Source organism: Elaeis guineensis, chromosome 14, assembly GCF_000442705.2.
Source record: "Elaeis guineensis isolate ETL-2024a chromosome 14, EG11, whole genome shotgun sequence".
NCBI classification, from domain to species: domain Eukaryota; kingdom Viridiplantae; phylum Streptophyta; class Magnoliopsida; order Arecales; family Arecaceae; genus Elaeis; species Elaeis guineensis.
The window spans coordinates 60,426,492-60,447,798 of NC_026006.2; the positions used below are offsets into that span (position 1 = coordinate 60,426,492).

General features: G+C 36.5%; 2 protein-coding genes and 1 long non-coding RNA gene across 3 annotated transcripts; 2 read left to right on the forward strand and 1 right to left on the reverse strand.

Annotated features, from left to right (window-relative positions):
* The first annotated feature begins 1,918 nt into the window (after nt 1–1,918).
* LOC105057395 (large ribosomal subunit protein eL29z) lies at nt 1,919–2,732 on the forward strand. Its single transcript, XR_833984.3, has 3 exons — nt 1,919–2,011; nt 2,139–2,242; nt 2,485–2,732. It is a non-coding gene; the product is annotated as a large ribosomal subunit protein eL29z (long non-coding RNA).
* Nucleotides 2,733–5,577: 2,845 nt separating this feature from the next.
* On the reverse strand, nt 5,578–7,529 carry LOC105057394 (universal stress protein A-like protein). The gene is made up of 4 exons (XM_010939993.4): nt 6,633–7,529; nt 6,098–6,204; nt 5,891–6,009; nt 5,578–5,783 (listed from the first exon to the last, which is right to left on the reverse strand). The coding sequence occupies exons 1-4, from the start codon at nt 6,931–6,933 to the stop codon at nt 5,702–5,704; spliced, it is 609 nt and encodes a 202-aa protein (XP_010938295.2). The 5' UTR covers nt 6,934–7,529; the 3' UTR covers nt 5,578–5,701.
* A 5,547-nt stretch (nt 7,530–13,076) lies between these two features.
* Nucleotides 13,077–20,252, forward strand: LOC105057393 (argininosuccinate lyase, chloroplastic). Its single transcript, XM_010939992.3, has 7 exons — nt 13,077–13,500; nt 14,461–14,724; nt 15,949–16,065; nt 17,272–17,420; nt 18,281–18,572; nt 18,686–18,850; nt 19,783–20,252. The coding sequence occupies exons 1-7, from the start codon at nt 13,171–13,173 to the stop codon at nt 20,041–20,043; spliced, it is 1,578 nt and encodes a 525-aa protein (XP_010938294.1). The 5' UTR covers nt 13,077–13,170; the 3' UTR covers nt 20,044–20,252.
* The last annotated feature ends 1,055 nt before the right edge of the window (nt 20,253–21,307 follow it).

A 21,307-nucleotide genomic window follows, 5' to 3' on the forward strand; every position in this document is an offset into this window, starting at 1 on the left:
GACTGACTAGATTCAAAAAAAATTATTTTCTAATATATAGCTAACGATCGGTTCCATTAGCTAGATCCGAATTATAGTCTAATTGGAGAGTTTTTCTTACAAGTTCGCACAACATAACCATTCTTATTTCTATAATAATCTCAAATTTGAAATACCATACATCTCATTTCCAAAAAGCAATAATAACACTTTTTATTTGAAGATTAATGTAAAGGTGAATATGCATAATCTCCTTTACAAATATCATATAATATTAAAATAAAAAATTAATTTATTTCCATTTTATAGTTTGCAATAATTATATCAAACACCTTATGCTTAATCCATAATTTTGAATAATCATTTTCATGAGAGCATGCATAATATAAATAATTTTTTAATTTTTAATTATTTTATAGATATTTATTTATAAATCTTGGTTTAAAAGATACAATATATACTAAGAAAAATTTAGAGAAATAAGAAACTTACAGTCAATCAGATCTAAAAGTTATGATCTTCAATTTGCAGCTTGATCTTTAGATCCAATGCTCCTTTGGCATTGAAGCTTTAATAAAATAATTTATAATATTATTAGTCTTCAATTGAGAAGTTTAGAATAAAGAGAGAGAATCTCAATTCAAGCCATGGCTTAGGTCGGATCATGAGTCCAGTCTAAATGTCTTGAATGGATCTAGATCCAATCAAATTAAAATCCGATTAATGAGGTAGTTTCACAAATGGGTTGGATCTCTCCCTCTCTTTTTTTTTCTTTTTTTATTATTTTCTTCTCCTCTCTCTCTCTTCTTTCTCTTCTCTCTCCTCTCTCTTTCCTGTGGCAATCGTAGGAGCCTAAATAGGGGTTCCCCATGGCTTAAAAGAAAACAAAGGGTAGGGGGTGGGGGGGAGGAGGGTGGTTCGGTGGTGGCACAAGCGGGCATGGCCGGGCAATGGTGGTGCAGCTGGAGCAGCTACGGTTGGTGGTGGGGAAGAGAAGAGGGAAAGGGCAATCGCTCATAGTTATCTTTCATGGGAAACCCCTTAGCTAGAAAAGAAGCAGGGGGAAGAAGGAAAACTTATCAAAGATGGCAGTGGTGGTGGATTGTGGCTGATGATACCAGTTTTCGATGACCATAATGAACCGAAGTCATCGATGGCCAAGAGTTCTTATTTCAGAAAGTAACAAAGAAACAAAAAAAAAATCTACATTAATCATCAACCTAGCTAATCTATCTGTCAACTGATTTCCTTCTCTATAGTAGTGAGTAGCAAAAAAAAAAAAAAAAAGTATCCAAGGAGTAAAGAATGTTTTATATCCAAGAGTAGTGGATGTAGAAATTCTGCTTCAATTAGTCCAGAGAAACATTTATGAATATTAAAGATCCACTTAATAACCACCACTGAATCTCTCTTCAAACAAATTGCTTTGAATTGGAAATGATGAACCGTTGTGATTGTAGCACTCTATGCCTCTTCTAATTCTACCATCGATACCATGGTTGTTTGAGATCATTGTGCTCGACTTAAAACACATTACCTTCATGATTTCTCATAATATAGCCCATCCCAGCATTTCTTTCATTCTAAAAATCATCAAAGTTTAATTTTAATCAAGTCATACGGGAGAAGTACCCCATAGACTAATATTGGTTAAAGGTTAATTTGGCTTTCAGAACTACTAGTATCATAGTTTTGTTGATCTATGGCTTCAACCAACTTTGACATATGGCTCACCTAATTTGTGGATAAACCGATCAATCGTTTGGGGTCTAAACCTAAGTGAATTATTAAATTTAAATAATTTGATTTATTTATGATCCCAATTTATTTCGTCCAAACTCATATTTGCTTATTGCAGATGGAATATGAATTGATGGGTCGAATCATACTTGGCTGGTGCTCTGGCACGTGCCTCTAGCGTGACTAGCAAGCTCGCCACCGATAAATAATCTCCATCGCTCCCAAAACCCTAACCCTAGCCGAAGTCGACCTAGTTCCGCGAGAGAGCTCCGCTTTCTTTCGGCGTTCTCAGGTATCTCCTCCCATCCATTCTTTCGGTCTCGTACGCAGCAAGACTGCAAATTATTGCTTCTAATATCAGGTCTTTCCCCTTGAATTTGCCCTGCATTTACTTTTTATTGGATTTTTTTGGGGTTCAGAAATGGCGAAGTCGAAGAACCACACGGCTCACAACCAGTCCTACAAGGCCCACAAGAACGGAATCAAGAAGCCCCGGAGGCACAGGCAAACCTCCACCAAGGGGGTATTGCTTTCTTTCTCTTTTGCCCTTTCTTGTGCCTCTCTTTTTTAATCTAGTTTTATTTCAAATTTTGGTTTTTTCTAGTTCTCCATCTTGGATCTTTATTTACGCGTTTTTCTTGTCTCTTTGATAGATCTAAAAGTTGTTTTTTCACCCCAGTTTTTATTATTTTTGCATCAACGCTTATTTCCATGTTTTTTTTTTTGTTTGATTTTATGTCTCTGTTTGATTTCATATATTCGTAGATGGATCCGAAGTTTCTGAGGAACCAAAGGTACGCGAGGAAGCACAACAAGAAGAACGGAGCGTCGGGCTCTGAAGCTGAGGAGTAGAGCATGGAATATGGGATGGGGTTTCTTTTAGAATTGTCGCAAACTAGAGTTTTGTTCTAATTGCACCTCTATATTGACTCTTGAAGTCTTCTGAAAATTGTGTGCTAACGTTTTATTTCTACTTGATATGCACTAGCAGCTGATACTGTTGACTTGTTTCAGCCATTTTTTTTTGCTACATTTTAGTTACATATTTAATCTTCGCACTGTGCCAATTATCTTTTTGTTTATGTTTTTATGGATCTGATAAGTTTGAGTGCCAAATATAAAGTTATCTTGATGGTTTCTTGTATGTGAAGTAAAATGCTATAATTGTGGTGAAGTAAGGTGGCTTTTTTCCTCCGGTGAACTAATTTTGACTCTGGGTGCAACTAATATATGAAAGAAGCAACCCTAACTCCATATACTGAGCACTGAGTCAGGGATATACATCTTTCTTTCACGATGGTTCTTAGATTGCACCCATTTTGGGTGTGGATGATGATAACCTGTGCAAGTTTTATCTCACATCTGGACATTGCTTTGATATACTAGCTATCTTATAGGCTGCCAACATATATTCTTATTCAGTTTATCTCCGAGAACTTGTGAGTCTTCTTAATCATTTGAGTGATGCCTGCTGACATTCAGAGATTTCTTGTGGTCGTGGACTATGTGGTATGTTTTTTCATTCTTTTTGATTCTTTCATGGAAACAAACTGGGGAACTGTGCTGGCCAATACTATTGACTGTTGGGGAATACTGGGTTTTTAGCTCCATCATCTCTCTTTTTGTTATTTGAATGTTTCCCTTGGCTAAAATCCATGGAAATATGGCTATGATTCCAAACAAAATGGTCTTCAATTACAGCTGCCATATAGGTTGCTTTGCTGCAGAAGTTTACGTGCCTGTTTTATTTATACATGTCGTCTATGTGCTTTTTTCTTAATGTGGGCACTATTTACTCTTGTTCTTGCTAATTTCTCTCATCAAATAACATATTACTTGGGGAAGGATGGTAGTACAGAACTTAGGTCTGATTGACCCATGTAGTATATCTTCTCATGCCTTCAATGCATAGTGGTTAATTCAGGCTGACCTCTGGTGAATAATGTTCATTTCTAGCACTTTGCAATGACATGTGAAGCGAAGCTATAATCTTTTTCAGAAGTTATGCATCAACACTCAGATTCAAAGGTTTTGCTTTTATTTGCTTTGAAGATCATTTGCTGGTAGATATCATATTTTGAAGGTCTACTTACTTGTCAACAAGTGTATTGCATTGTTTCAGTGAAAAAGCTTTAATGAGACAAATAATATGAGCATGGACATTTTTGTTGGCATTAACTTCCAAACAGAACATTGCCTAGGTGTGTGCATGTGTGATTAGAGTTATTCTTAATGTTTTTTCTGTATATGTTATAGACTGCCTTACAGCATTTCCATGTAGTTCCAGATATTGAACATCAACCTGATGGATTTATATTTGTCTACTCATAATATTTTGTTTGCTATCTAAAATAATGTATGGCTGGTATATTTTCCAATAATGCTTTCAACAATAGGTTTGTTGTTTGAATGTGTATAATTTGTAGATGTTTGGTTATATAATGTGGAGATTCTTTTGTGTAATATTGGATATGTGTTCTCTTGGATGACAACTGTTGCTGGGTCTGGGGTCCTGTCACCAGTAAAAACCTCTGTTTGATGAGTAATCTAAAATTTGGTCCAATAACTTTTTAATATTTTCATGAAGTCCTATAATTAAGACATCAAAACATCACTTTGGAAACTCCAATTAGAAAAGATTTGGTGATAAGTATTCTTACTCATGTATCCAGTGATAATCATTATTACTAATGCATCTTTGATGCATGCTTGTTACTTCAAGTGCTATGCGTGTTCTTGTTTGGAATTTTCCATTGTTGGGGACGGTTATATCTTTTTGCTATTTTATAAATTGTTTCTTTAGGTGAAGATGAAGTGCTATGGTCCTAAGCTGATAGCTTCAGCTAGCAGACCAGGCATTTTCTTGCTTTTGGTGGGCATTGACGGTAACACTTAATTGTGAATGAACCTATGTTCATTATAGGTACCTGGCAATACTCAACGAAGTTGATTTATTAGAACTGTCAAGAAATAACTGAGATCCATATACTAATTAGTCATTTTATAGGTTTATTTCATCAAAGAAACAGGATCTGTATGGTTAACATGCTACGAGCTACCAAGGCTAGATGCAGATTGGAAAACTGTAGAGGAGACTACGAAAACAATAGGTATGGAAGAAGTGCTAGACTGAGAATTTTGTGCTACAGGATGTTGATTTTTTAGTTCTGGCATAAAATTACAACAAAAGATTTGCATTTGGTTTTCTCTAGTGGTTATTTAGTGTGGCCTGATTATGGATCAAGTTGCTACATTCTTTTTTTTGGTCACATCAATCAAGTATATGCGGTTTTTCAACTTATAAAGCCCTACGGAAATCCATTTGGAGCTTACACCAAGCAATTGGTTCATTTGCTTCAGACCTCGAGAACCCTTTTGGGTTTAAGGGTCTCCTAGCTTGCAGCTCATCCATTTTTCATCTGTCCGAAAAGGCTTGTTCGTTGGTTGCTTCGTTGGGTAAGCTAACTTGGCACTTCTTTGGCCATTTATGTGATCTTTGTGTTCATTTGCATCTTGTCTGTCTACTCCATAGCATCTTAGTTAAAGGATGCTTTGTGCAATTAGAATTTAGATCTGGATCCTTTTGGATTATCTATAATCTAGGCTAGACTTAATTTTTTGATTCATATGGTAAACTTGTGGAAGGCCTTGTTGAGCAGAAAGTAGGATCTGAGAATTGTAAGCAAATAAGATGAACCTCGCATAGCAGTTGCTGTCCTGTGTGCATGGTTGCCTGCAATCTCTTAGTTGCTGGTCAAGCGTGGGGAGGGAATAACGAATCGAGCTGGTGACCACGAATACAGGTGAGGAACTGAGGGCATAGTAGGGAGTGGTGATTAATATTCAGAGAGGTGAACATATGGGAAAAGATAATTGCTCTTAAAGTAGATGACTCAAAACACATTAGCCCTATAAAACTACCAGTCTCCAATACTTTGATACATTGCCTTCATGAGCACAGATACAGCAAAGTAGACAAGCTTTAGTTTGCCGCCCGCTTCACAATCAGAACAGGGCACTTTGCATTTCGAGCACAGTAATCACTGACGCTCCCTAGAAGAGTCCTGAAAGACACTCAAATCGTAAGCACGAATACTCAAAAGCAATCAAAAGAGAAGAGAATGTCTATATGTGTGTGTGTGTGTATTTTTGTTAATTGTTCATATGTCACCTCTTAATGAAACCATAGCCATGGCTTCCCATGACCAACAGCTCGGCTCCCAGCTTCTGCACCGTCTCACATATCACATCTCTGGCGTCCCCGGCAGAAACCTTCGCTTCCACCTTTATCTGATCCCATTGTGTAAACTATAAGTAAGTTATGCCTGCGACTTGAGGTTACACTCATATTCTTCTATAGTGGTTATAAGTAGCTTACATTGCTATAGTCCAGGCAGATATTCTTAGCTCTCTGTATTATTGAATCTGCGAGGACTTTGCTGTATTTGTCCATGGATGCAATCACCTCATCAGAAAACAAATATCCTGAAAAGGAATTAGAAAAAATAAAATAAGACAACATAAACTTGGATATTACAATGCCCTTGCCCAAGGTGGTGTTCATGCAGGGGCAAGCCCGGTTTTACGTCAGACTTGGTTCAAAAATTTGAACATGTTAGAAATAATGTTTATCTTATAGAAAACTTCACACATTGTATGAAAAACAAATCGAAAAATCCATAGGGCTATTCATAATTCACACGTTGTGCTACGTCCACATCAAACTTAAATTAGCTAGGAATCCAAATACAATCAACCAAATCAATAAAACATGTGTAACTTTCAAAATAGTTTTAAATTTCCATCAATCGATGTTATCATAACTAGAAAATATAAGTGATACATGAGTTGGCATAGACCAGAAGCTAGTAAATCAAGGTGAACACGTGCACGACTTTGAGTCAGGGTCGTACCTGGACCGTCCAACAGGGAGTGCACCGAAGGCAGAGGCTTAGCGTAGAGAAGGATGAGGGTATTCCGGACGGTCGTTTCCTCTCCGGCGTGGTGGAGGAGGTTGCCGAGGCACCATCGGAGAGCGTAGATGCTCTCATCGCTCTCGTCCACCGCCACCACTATCCTCCGCTCCTTCATCGTCGCCACGTCAGCCATTCCTCCCATTCCAAACCAAGAATTAGAAGAACTATAGAAACAGAGATTTAGATGACACAAGACATCGGACGGGTTGGATCGTTCGGTTCCTTTTAAATAGTGCATAGTAGGCCGCTGGTTTTTGGAGTTCCGTGGGCTTATACTTTAGGGTCCTGGTTTTTTATTTTTTATTTGTTTTGGTATAGTAGGGCCCTGGTTTCGAATGGTCTGGTTTGGATCCCTTGTCTCAACACGGACAGCAAACAGCAACCTGTGATGATGAGGATTTGTGTCGACGAGGATTAACCTTGGTCGGGAATTGGAGCAAATTGGTTCGGATCAGAATAATTGTTTGGTATTCGCCATAAGAGTTCGTTGTTAGGTTTCGGAACTTTGTTCCGTGGGAAAGCGGAGATTTTAATTCTAGCAAAACCAGGGGCGATAAAACGGGAGCGGGTCGGCAGAGTCCAGGTGATCTGGGATTGGTATAAGACGGAGGAGGAGTAAGTAATCTCGCCATAGATGCCCACTTATCCTTTTGGCCTGGAGTGAGTGGGATTACAAAGGGAAAAAATGCATACATTCTTTAATTATTGGAAAGGTGTCAGCTACCGACGAGGGTGGCAATTTATGATCTAATCCATCAATTTAACCTACAAATGGATCAACCTGATCTGCTTTAAGTATATTTGAATTTGACATAAATATGTTTGAGTTATAAACAAAACAATCCATGTTAATCTATCTATTAAATGGGTTAAGTTCAAATTTACACTTTTGATCCATTTAATGATTGGATTAGATCATAATTCGATCCATTTAATCTTTTTAAGATCTATTTAACTTATTTAAAATATATTCTATCTTATTTAATCTGATGTGCTTGACCTGTTTAAATCCATCAAATCTGTTAAAGTCATTTAACCTATTTAATCTAACTTAATCCATTTGCTTATCAATTAAGCAAATGAAAATTGGTTTTTTTTTTTTTTTTTTTTCAATAGGCCCACACACTTCACTATGTTCTTCTATTTGGCACATGCCCCTCTCCTTGGTCCTCTCCCCCCACCAAAAAATAAATAAATAAATAAATAAAAATAAATTTCATGTCACGATTTCTTCAAAACGATGAATTGGAGTAACTCATACGTGCAATTTGTAAAGAACTAAATCTAGATTTGATATTTCAATTTCAAACGGATCAACTGGAGCACATCAGACACACTTACTGATCCGTTTGTCCATCAAGCTCATCCCATTTAGGCAAAATCATTTTTTAACATACATCCGAGGACACAATAGTCACTCTCATCTTTCAATAAGCATGCATCATTTTCTTTAACAAAGAAATACAAGAGAAGAGAACACCACGAAAATTGGATTTAATTAATCCAGTCTATCCGATATCTAGATAAGTATTTATGCTTAATGGGCGAATTCACAATAGATGGACAGCTTGTGATTTAGAACTAGAGCTCTCTAGTTCAATCTTGAACTAGGGAGCACTCAAACCCTAACAAAATAGGTATTTAAGACTCGAGCTCAACTTAACTAGAAAGGTTGAAACTTGAATATGCTTGACTGAATGGTTTTGGATAAGAATATTGTTGAGTAAAGCCCAAGCTTGTGTTTGTTCTTGTAAGCCAATAACTCATCTTATTTCAAGCCTCAAACGAGACTTATGCTTGGCTTTTTTGCATTTCAAGCCCCAAATATCTTATGCTTGCTTTCCTATTAAAATAAATCATAATTATCAGTGAATATCCTAGTTCATTTGTAGTTCTCACCAGTAAATCTATAGTTTATTTTGAAATTAGAACAAATAAATTTAAAATAATTATATTTATTAGACAGTTGTTTTGTAAGTTATTTCTATTTTGTTTAGCTACAATTTTTCCAAATAACTCCAGATTTTTCTTTCTTTTTGGTGAAAAAAGAGACTACATTAGAAGAGTATAAGTGTACACAGACCACCTGTCGGTCAAGCAGCATCCTGACACTAAAACAAAAGCTGGAGCTGAGATAATTATACACCCATAAACAAGGTGCTGAAGAACAAAAATATAGAGTAAAACATCACAGTAGACCTAACAATTGAAGCGAAACTTGTAAGAATCTGTGGAAAATAAAAGTCTGACCATATGCGGTTGAAGATAAGCAGCAATGTAAAGCTTTGGATATGGAATCTGTGTACTTTCCAAAAGGCAACCAAAGCTTCATGAAAAGATATCTGCGTAAAAGAGAAGGCAGGGGTAGGGAATGCGTCCACAATAGAGCTAACCACCGTAACCTCAACCTGCTAAGTGACTTAAACACTGAAGCTGGAAGCGAAAACAAACAGGAAGAAGTCCTTATAGCTGACAGAGAAGCTGCGAGACATATGCATAACTCTATAATGCAATTGAAACCCACCATGGAACCAAGCGGATAAAGATGTGGAAATAGACAACGGAAGTGCATAAAGAGGCTGACAATATAATGAGATGAGGGCATCAGAAAGCAATTGGTGATGCTTCTGGATAGAAGTCCTGATGCAATATTCTATAATTGATTGGGATCATCAGAGGATAGATGGATGAGGGTGGAAGGATGGATGACTTTTATCCACTATTTGGTTCAAAAAGTTACCGAGAGGATGGATGAAAAATAAGAAATTGTCTATCCATCTCAGCCCGCCAACTAAAAAATTTGGGAGGATGCAAAGAAGAATGGATGGAGCATTGATGGATGTATTTTTATATTGATAAAATTATCCTTCATTAAATTTTTTCGACAAAACTATAATATTTTCTCACATTTTTATTCATATTATTTATATATATTTTTATATATACTATTAATCAAATACTATTAAATTTTATTATTAATTATTTTAATTTAGTACACAATTTTGTTAATTATAATTAAATAATTAGAATTATCTTCTATTTCTTTATTTTTATTTACTATTTTTTGGTTAACTATTTTGTATAATATTATTTAATTATTTAAATTAAATGATTATTTATATAATTAATATATAATTAATTCATTAATAATTAATTTATTAAATTATTTATTAAATTAAATTAAAATTAAATATTTATATAATTTTGATATAATTATAGATTATAATGATTATAAGTTTATATATTATTTATTTTTTTAATAAATAAGTATTTTAAATTGATAATAGTAATATTTTTACTAAAGGGTAGTCTAATAAAAATATTATATAAATATTATCCATCATTTCTTTCATTCATTCTATATTAAATAGAGGAGGGAATCAATTTCATTCATCCATCATTCTTTCATCAAATATATGAAAGTATTGATAGACGATCTATCCATTCTCTCCCTCATCCATTCATCCTTTTTTATCCATCCTTTCTTCAATCCATCCTTAATACCAAATAGAGGGTAAGAAAATGAATCTTGGCAAACATCAAAGCATGGAACAAAAGTTAAGTTACGTATTGGGCCATCTTTCTGGGAGCTTCTGCAGACAGAAATCAGATAAATTTGATGAGAAAGTAGCACATAAGTAGGCATCGGCTTTGTATCAAAATAACTCTAGATTAAATATTTTTTTCAGATTAGGTTGGAAACAAGAGAGAAATGGGTGAAAATATTTTCGTTTTGTTAGTGGATATGTTTCCATATTTAGATTTTAACATTATAAGGTCATTTGTAACTTTAAGGATCTGTTTGGTTGAGGATAATTTGACATGAGAAAATGAATCTCATGTTAGATTACCACATTTAATATGAAAAATAAAAAATAAAATAAAAAATTGGTGGGTCCTATATTTATTTTTCAAAGAGAAAAGGTAAAACAAATACTATGGAGGGTTAGTATTTAATAAATTTTCAAGTGGTAGTAATCCATATTTGACAAAAATATCCTCAATATATTTAATAAAGAGTAGTGTAGAATGAGACATTGATGACAATAAAAATATCGAAAAGAATAAGACTTAAAAAATAAAGTATATATATAGTCATTAAATTTGTTTTAATGTCTTCTCAAATTCATTCAATAAAGAGCTTTTGCAGAAAATTAAGATGTAGATAACATTATGTAAAGGGTTATGTGATTATAGCCATTACATAAAAATTGATTGAAAATGATAATAATATCTTAATATTAAAAAAATATTTTATGTTGATGGGCATATTTATAAATTTGGTCAAATTTTTATGTAGGATTACCTCCAACCAAATGTAGTAATTTTTTTTCAATATCATTTTTTAGAGTAATTTTTTCACTAACCAAACATAGTAAAAATTATTTTCTCCATAATTATTTTTTTGGATAAATGATTCTTCAGAATCTCGAAATTATCCCGTAATCTAACATACCCCAACCAAATGGACCCTAATAGGATTCCAATAAAACTAAAAGAAAGTGAAAGAAAAAAAAAAAAGAAAAAAGAAAAAACCCTAATGAAATTGACTTTCATGGAAATCTTCAAGAAATTCACATCTTTCCTATGTTGTTCTCAAAACCATCTTGTTTCCATGAATACTTCTCCAACAAAAAATTGCATTATTCTTGCTTACATGCTATCTCACACTATTATGCCGAGATCTTTTCTTTCAAAACATGAGCAGCTTTTCAGAGATTTTCTATGGGCTTATACAGCGGTAGTAGAGATATACATCTTCTCAGCTCGGATGTTGTCTGTGAGTATTTATTCCTTGTTTATCCATCGAGAGGTTTTGATTGCCAGGTATGGTGTGAGATTTTTAAATCAACTGGATGGTCTACAGAGCATGATGAAACGGGCTAGATATGGTTGGGGACTTCAAAGAGAGCTGTTGTTAGAGGCCGAAGGAGCTCCTTTATATGGAAGGAGATTAATTTGCACCTATCTCTCTGATGTATTAGCTTAGATCATCTGGTAGTGGGTGACGATCAGACGATTGATGTTGTCCAAGATCAACAGGTGGTTGACATTTTGCTTGCTCGCTGGCCTATCTTTATTAGCTCGAAGGTGGGTGAGATCTTGAGGTTTTGACCTATTCCAACTGGATGAGAGGAATTGGAATGAGCATGTAGTGACCTAACTTTCTGGCAGCCATTTGGCCATGGGGATCTTATTCTAGTTGATTCCTTTACTTGATGAGCCGGATGTTAGGGTTTGGCAGTCATCCAGCACATCAAAGGTGGCAGCCAAGGGCCTTTATGATCTGTATAGGGGGAGCTGGTTAGGAGACTAGATGGTGCTTGGATTTAGAGGTTGGGAGTTCACTTGAGAGTTTGTCTGTTCATCTGAAAGGTTGCATGGAGTCAGCTTTGTTAGCTTTCTACTAGGGTCTTGTTGAGAGCTTGAGGGATGGATATCCCATCTATCTATCTTTATTGTAGATTGAAAGATGAGACAATTGAGCATATCTTATTCTTTTGTCATGAGAGCTGCTCAGATGTGGTAGTTAGCCAACCTCCTTCCGGTAGTGACTTTTGTGGAGAGGTCAGGCCAATCTTTTTTGGAGGCCCTTTGGCGGATTGTGGAGTCCAAGGCTGCAAGATCTGTTGGCATCATGATGGTTTACATTGCTTATCACATTTGGATGGTCTGAAATACTGGTCTCTTGAGACGAGATGGTTGTTGGTGTGGTTTGTGTTGGAGAAGACCTACTCCCAGACTGTTGAGATTTTGAAGGCATCATCATTTAGGTCAATCTTAACGAGGCCAGGTATCTGGGACTCCCCTCTTGCTCTTGTAATGCTCCATAGGATTTTTATTACATAGGAGCCGCCATCTTTGGCCTTCCTCAAGGTCAATTTTGACATTAATATAACTGATGGTTGTGATGGTGCTGGTTTTAGCATTAGGGACCTTGACTCTAGATACATAGCTGCTGGTGGGGTTCATTTCTTTAAGACTACTATATCCGCTATAAAGCTGTGAGCCATCTTGGAGGGTATTTCTTTTGCGAGGCCTCGTCTTGGGGTTGATCGGCTGGTGGTGGGTGGGAGATTCAACTATGGTGGGCAGTTGGATTCAAGGATAGATGAGAGCTGTAGTCTCCATCTCACTGTTTATCATATCTATTTTTTGTTGGTGGGATATGTCTTCGTGCACATTAGGCATATTTATTGTGAGACAAACAACGCCGTAGACTAGGTCGCGAGTAATGTTGCACTTGAGGTATGGTAGCCGGATTAATGTACTTGTTTTGATGGTGTCCTTTCGAATTTTTTTTTTCCTAATTTTTTGGGTTATATTCATAACCAAGTTGAAAAAAAAAAAAAAAAAAATCATTCACGTGGCACGTGCGAGGCTGGTCTCCCGCTGAAGAAACCCTCTCACTTTTCGAAGCTGGTGGTTTCCCCACTGTCCGTCCTCTCCTTCCCCTCGCCGACGCTCTGTTATAATGAGATCCCTCTTCCACTCCCACCATCCCATCCTTCCTTCCATACCCAATCAACCCTCGCGCCGCCTCCCCCTCTCTGACGCCCCTCGCCACCTCTTTCCTGGCCGCGGGTGGCGGCTCGCGGCCGCGTCCGAGGCCATGGCCTCCAGGGAGCTGGACAAGGACCAGAACCCCAATATACCCAAGGAGAACAAGCTCTGGGGCGGGCGCTTCGAGGATAGCGTCACCGACGCCGTCGAGCGGTTCAGCGAGTCGGTCTCCTTCGACAAGGAGCTCTACAAGCACGACATCATGGGCAGCCGGGCCCACGCCACCATGCTCGCCCACCAGGTTCTTCTCTTTCTCTCGGAGGCCCAATGGATTCTCTGGAGTTTGGATTCATGCATCTTATTTCCCCTCTTGGGGAGTTCTATCAAGGACTGTATGATCGCTTGCTGTTCGATGATATATCTCAGTAATTTTATACTCCAAATGTATTTTCTCTTCATGTCCCTGATGCAGTGTCTTTGTACAAAAGTTAATGAGGGGTTTGGAACTGTGTTTTGGTTTGATTTGCAAAATGTTGTGATTGAAACTAATACGGTTAGTATAAGCTTGCTTTGGTGGAGATGTGACAGACTTACTAGAGTAGTGGGTATCTATGATAGGAGTATGGTGATTGGCTTTCTAAGGAGAGAGAAGTGGATGGGAATTTTACTATTATTATTTTAAGTGTTTGTGGCTGAGCAAATGGAAGGTTCTATGAGAACGACATCTTAGATTGTTTGTTATATTTCCAACATGGATGTTGTAATCTAAGCAATACTTTTGAGGCAATGAGACATTGAATGTAATGAATTGTGTAAATGAGGGAAATTAGACGATGCATTCCTGCTATCTTGTTGAATTGAGGATGATGGAGTTGGAAATAGTTCTGGCTAGTTTTTGGTTTGTGGATTTTGCAAAATGGGGAGCATGGAGCAAGTGAAAAAGTTTTTCCAAGAAACTACGGAGAAAGAGAGTGGCCAAGATTTATAGCAACATTATGCAAATCCTAAAGAACCACCATCTACTAGACAAATAGAGACTTTTTGTGTGGAAAAACTAAACAACAGTAGAATTCATACCTTTTCTGTAAAGGCCCTTTTTAACATGTTTGTAAGTTTAAGAACAAGCCCTTGGAAAAAAGAAATCTGTTTATATGGATAGCATACAGTTGCAATTTACTATACACACACACACACACATATATATATATAATAATAATTCCATGAAGTGCGCTCTGTTATCTGAATTCTGATAATGATGCAGGGTTTAATGACTGACAGTGATAGAGACGGTATATTGCATGGTCTCGATGAGATAGAGAGAAGAATTGAAGCAGGGGAATTTGTCTGGAGAACAGATAGAGAGGACGTGCACATGAATATAGAGGCAGCACTCACAGACATGATTGGGGAACCCGCCAAAAAGCTTCACACTGCAAGAAGTCGAAATGATCAAGTTGTGACAGATCTTCGCTTGTGGTGTCGGGAAGCCATTGATAAAATTCTTGCACACATTAGACAACTTCAGGTTTCTTTTAAACTACTGGGGTGTTCTCATACTTTTATATTATATTCTAGAGTTATCTTTCTTCCCAGACCAAGAAACGCCATCACCACAAAATATCTCTTTGTAGAAAAATCACCACTTCCGCGATCTCTTTCTTTTGGGGCCATCATTTTTCCTTTTTTTTGCTTAATTTGTCAATGTGTTGTAGTGAAATGATTTCAAGACAAATCATCTGAGAGTTATACCATAATGTGGAGTTATGTTTAAATCTTTCATGTTAGAAGATGTGCTCTAGAAGATGATGAACTCTTTCTGTCAAAATGTATGATATTTCAAATTAGAAGCAGAGAACAAACAAAACATTCATTTAATAGGGATGTTATATTAGATGGCTCACAAGGCAGCAATTTAGTTAGCTTAATTGAATTGTGAGACAGCATAGTGATTGTACATTTTAGATCATCAGATTAGTTATGTGCTCCTCATTTCATTGCATTTCCTTAAAATTGCAATACTTATGCTAGTCGATAACTATAAACCTCAAACCAAGGATTCAAAGATTGAGGTATGGTCCCATACTCATCAACATCTTATATAATACATACTGTGGTTTGGGATCAGCACAGGCTGGTATGAGGCTGATTTTGTATGTATGTATATAGGTATGTATGGATGGATGGATTTCAAATCTTTTCCTAACTATAACATCATTGCCCAAGTTTTCTAGTTTGTGGCCCTCCTGTACGTTGTATTTTAAATATATTTCATTAATCTAGAAGGGACTAGTGGTAATTTGATATAAGGGGTTGCACTATTTTTGACTGTCTTGAAACCTGTGATATAGCATTGATGATTTTTGAAGAGATCTGCTGTCATTAGCCACACCTGGTGAATATATCTGATAATAAATGCATGCAATTGGCTTTTTTTGGTGGACTCAACCTTTTTTCTGGTATGCTATAACATTTAGTATAAATTCTGATTAGTATACATACCAAGTTTGGTAATATTTTTTCATTTTCAGAACTTATTTCTGAATTCCAAGACCACCAAGACCATTATCTTTTTTATGCTTAAATCAATCAAAAGGATTTCCTATGGGAAAACATTCTGGTTTCTGTAATGTATGATGTTTAATGGTCAAGTACTTGGATTGTATTTTTCATGTTGTCTACGATTTCTCTGCCACATGATCGTGCCAGAAGTTATATTTGATTAAGCCTGAGTTGGTCCTTGTAATTTCAGGTGGCACTGGTTGGTTTAGCTTTAAAAAATGAAGGGCTGATAGTTCCTGGATACACTCATCTACAGAGGGCACAGCCTGTTTTGCTGCGACATCTTCTGTTAACATATGTTGAACAGGTAAAAGAATTGTTGTATAAACTTCTTTTTTGGACTTCCAGAATCTCTAAAGTCTATAGTCATGGTCTCTTTTTGCTTGGTTAAGCTATTTCATATTGTATTTTCTTATTCTGTTTTCTTTGATGGTAGCACAAGAAGATGTAAAAAATTTAAGACATTTGCAACTGCTTAAACAAATATTATAAAAAAAATAAAATTAAAAATCACGTTCTTAAGCTCAAGAAGGAAAATATGTTGGTGCTATGGCTTTTACAATCTCTTGGTCATGCCATCACTTGCCTGGTCCTTGGAACCATGTGAAAGGTTGAGATGGATGATATTATTTAAGGGAAGGTTCATGTGGAGCTGAACAGGAGTTGCATAGTAAAATGCATGAGCAGAATTATTATGTAGTTCATTGCATCAAACTGCTGCTCAGCATAATCATTGATTACAAAATACACCTGAAGATTAAGTTGATGGGAGGCTTTGTTGATATTAAACAAGTTTGTAGTTGTGAACTTAGAGGTGGAGCTGTGTTGATATGAACATAAAACCAAGTTAGACTTAACATGTTGGAGTGCAGAGAGATTTTTAACCATGTACATGAATAAAGGCAGGTTTGCATTGATAAGACTCACAATCACTTGCATAGGAATTTTCTTGCTCGCACTTAAATCTGCTATCCTTTTTTCTTTTAAAACAATTGCTGCCCAACCACATACTGTACTCAACACCTCAATCATGTGCAATCAAACCGGTGTGAGTCCAGTTGGTGATTTGAAAAGTATAGAAAGTTAGGACCAGCTTTTAAATTGAGTATCTTCAGGTAGCACTATGTGAAGCACATTTTGAGCTGTAATGAATGACATGGTCTAAATCCTTGAAAGAGCTAGTATCCTTATAATGAAACATGTACGAGCATGCTCTAATGTTGATTCGTTGTCTGTAAAAGTGATGGTACCATTATTTCTGTTCTTTACTTGTTAGTTTCTTAAATAAACATAATTTTGCTCTGTTATTTGACACATTTCTTCCCCCATTAGTTTGCTGCATCAATTCTTTGCAGTAAGCTGTATATGTGGCGTCTGTTTCTTTTTCTTCTGGATCAATGAGAACTAATAATATGAATATTTGAATTAATTTTGATTGCATCCAAAGACATGCCAATGCATCTTAGAACTAATATATTGATAAATTTACATTGCCTGTGATGATATGCTGTAGCTTGAACGTGATGCTGGTCGACTAGTTGGTTGCAAGGATCGGATGAACTTCTGCCCCCTTGGTGCTTGTGCTTTGGCTGGTACTGGCCTTCCCATCAACAGGTTCATGACTTCAGATGCCTTGGGGTTTACTGCTCCCATGAGGAACAGGTATATTTTCCTTCATCTGAATTGTTACATTGATACCTATTTCCACACCTGTCATCTTTATTGCACCTAGCAGATCTCCAGTTTCAACTGCCTAGCATTTTCATATGGAAGTTCATTGTGGATTTTCATGGTTGTTAAGATCTATCTTTGTTAAATAATACTTGCATGGTTTTGCTTTATTGAAGTTATGTGTAGCTATGCGTCTAATACCTGGTCAAAGTCAATGGATTCACTACTCATGCTTTTGGTGCTTCAGATTTTTCTTTTAAAACAGGCAATACCCTGGCTTGGAACCCTGGACATCTTTCAAAGGCAAGCCCTAAGGCATGACGTGCCACCCAACTAAACGAACAGTTGTTGGCTTTAGATTACTTCTTTGATTTAATTTGTTTCTGAGATTGCTGCCCAACCAACAAATAGGAATTACATGATTCAGAGCACTGCCTCCAAAAGAATCATGTTTGACACCCATTTAACCCTGATGTTCAACATTTACTCAGTTGGCTTAGCTTTTTGTTTATTCTTTTTTATAATAAATATAAATCCTTAGTAATATTTTTTAAAAAAACTAGGGGTCATTTTATCGAAACTTGTTGATTTCCTTGCAAGTAGGTGTTTTGGGAGTAAAAGCTAGAACAGGTGCTCAAAAAAAAAGACAGAAAGAAATTAGTGCTTAAGTAAGGAGGTTTTAATGGGTAAAAATAAAAATGGGCAGGGGTTTGAATTGATTTATGCTGTTCCTTCCAATTTTTTATGTGAATGTAAAATAAAAAAAGGTAGGGGTTTGAATTGTTCTATGCCATTCCTTCCAGTTCTTTGACCGTGGCTATTCCTCTCACTGAAATTGTTGTTTTATGTAGCATTGATGCAGTATCAGATCGTGATTTTGTCTTGGAATTTTTATCAGCCAATTCCATCACTGCAATTCATCTTTCACGGCTTGGTGAAGAATGGGTTTTGTGGGCATCAGAGGAGTTTGGATTCTTGACCCCGAGCGACTCAGTATCCACAGGAAGCAGCATTATGCCCCAGAAGAAAAATCCAGATCCAATGGAACTTGTTCGTGGAAAGTCTGCTAGAGTTGTGGGAGATCTTGTTACTCTTCTAGTCCTGTGCAAAGGGCTTCCGCAAGCTTACAATCGTGATCTCCAAGTATGCTGTGTAGTAGTTGGTTTATTCTTGCACTTTTCCTTAAGAGATTGGAATACTTTTCTGTTTAAATTTGCTGTTTATAATTGATGATTAAAATTGTTTCTCTTGAGCAGGAAGACAAGGAACCTTTATTTGACAGTGTTAGAACTATACTAGGAATGCTCGAAGTAACAACTGAATTTGCATGCAACATTACCTTCAACCATGCAAAAATTGAAAGAGCTCTACCTGCTGGGCATCTTGATGCCACAACCCTTGCAGATTACCTTGTGAAGAAGGTAAACTAATTTTTGCCTTGCTATTCACAAGGGCACAGCGTTCACTTTTAAGCTTCTCTAAAGTTCACAGAATGGTACTCCTATGCTTAAGGGACTGAACTCTAAACTAAATTTGGAGAATTATTGTTAGGTTTGCTTTTGAATTCCTGAAAACTGCAATTTTCTTATTCAAGTTCCTGAAAATAGTTTTTTTTTTTTATTTGATATACAGGGAGGCAAAGCCACCCATTTGATTTGAAAGAAAGAAAGAAAGCTATGGAGCAAAGTAAAAAATTACCGAAAGTTACAAACTACAAAATGAAAGATATAGGCTACAGATTGGGCCAAACAAATAGAACTAAGAGAGAAGCCGTTTTCTGATTAATTAGAATTCAAGAATCTAAAATTAGTATGTGTTCCTTAAATTAGTCTTAAATTCAAATTTTCATGCCGTGAAAAAGTTGCCTGGCATTAAGTCTTAGCATATTTGCGTGCCACCCTCAACTGTTCGATTTGAGATGTACTGACCTGTATTGGGTGGAACCAGCATGAAAACGCCATTCAAGTTGGTGTAGACCCTGAACCACCGCAGACCAACTAATGTTGAGCTGAATTGTACCATACCGCTTGGTACCGACCAAAACCAAGATGTGTCGTACCAGTATGTACTGCCTGGTTCAGACAGTACCACGATAAAAAGTTGAGAAAAAGGGGTGGAAGCTGTCTTGGTTATGTACCTTGCTGTACTGAACCAGCTACATATCGGTACGGTACACTGAACTGAGATTGCGGATCTCGAGTCTTAGATTATTGTTTGCCAGCTTGGTGATGATCCATCCCTTCTATTTTATTAGTTTACCTACACAAGGACTCGTGTTTCTAGATTTCCCTCTTCTTGTTTGTTCTTGTTTTCTCCACCTTGCCAGTTTTTCTTACCTTTTTTTGTTGTGCAGGGGATGCCTTTCAGAACTTCTCATGAAATAGTAGGAAGGTCTGTTGCTCTGTGCATTGCAAGGAACTGCCAGCTTTCAGATCTTACTCTTGTTCAACTACGCAGCATAAATCCTATTTTTGATGAGGATGTCTATGAATATCTCGGAGCGGAAAATTCAGTGAAGAAGTTCAGCTCCTATGGGTCAACAGGTTCAGAATGTGTGGCTGAGCAACTCAACTTCTGGATTTCAAAGCTTCATATCAACCAAGCCCAGGAGTAGACTGAACAATTATGGATATCACCAAGTTCTGAAGGATTATCAGATTTAGATTATTCCAATTATGGATTGTTTGGCCTACCAATTTGAGTTTGTGAAGATCTAAGATTTCATTTGAGACATCTTGTTGTTCCGCGTCCCCCAATTATAACCGTGACACAGACTTTACAGTAATCAATACTAATTCAGTTCATGCTGTTGAACTTCATCTACAGCCAGGGTTCTGGACATGTGACAATTAATCATAACCATCTACCCTTTTCCTAACTATTTGCAATTTAATCAAATATACTTGCAAGTATAGCCAATTCTACGGATTGTAGTTCTAGTAGAGCCAATGCTACACTTCAACTTCTACCTTTATCATGAATTTGAATTGAGCAGTTATGAGTCTGCTACTTGCTTCAATAGCTTCTTAGCACCTCAAACTAAACAAAACCAAATAACACTCTCAGAAAAGAGTCGGTGCTGATCAAACTTTGCCTACTATGATAAAAAAATGCTTGAAGAAGTGCTCTTTTAAGCTATTGATTAACTAATTTAAAGACTCCATTGTCCATAAATTTTCAAAATAGATTATAAAACATACGTTTGAGGATATTAGCTCTGTTAAATGTATATTACTATTGTCAAGTTAGCCAAGTAATAAGGCTTCCTGCAGTCTACGAAAATAAGTTGGAATCTGTAAATATGGTCATTGGACCGAAATTTTAATGCCACCAACAACGAAACTAACTGAAAGCAGCAAAATCTGACGACAGTTTAAGTAGAACGACAACTTGGCAAGAGATAATGACATTACCTGAAGAAAATTCCTAGCAAATTTTAGAATCCACGATGTGAGTCAGATTTATGTCTTTTATTTCTCTAGAATGGTATCCATAAGACGAGTTGAATCTAACAAGAAGTCAGGTATAGTCATCTCCTTCAACAAGAGATATCTGTAAGAGAAAAAAATAAATGCCTGAAATTTTAGCAGCCAATAGCACTCTTCATCTCTGTCTAGAGTCCATCTTTCCACGTCCTTTTCAATCCTTCCACGTCCATGTCATGGTTCAGAATGCCATGTAACATATGATTTGCCTCTATTTTGTTGGCCTGGATGTAATAGGCATGCCAAGCATGATGCATGGATGGTGTTAGATTTATCTGCAATAGTATACGACATGCTCAGTCCATTCAAACCATCCAAGTGTATCTCTCGCATATCATCCAATAAATAAGAATCATACTTTATATCCCATAGTCCAAAAAGCAATTTTCGGTT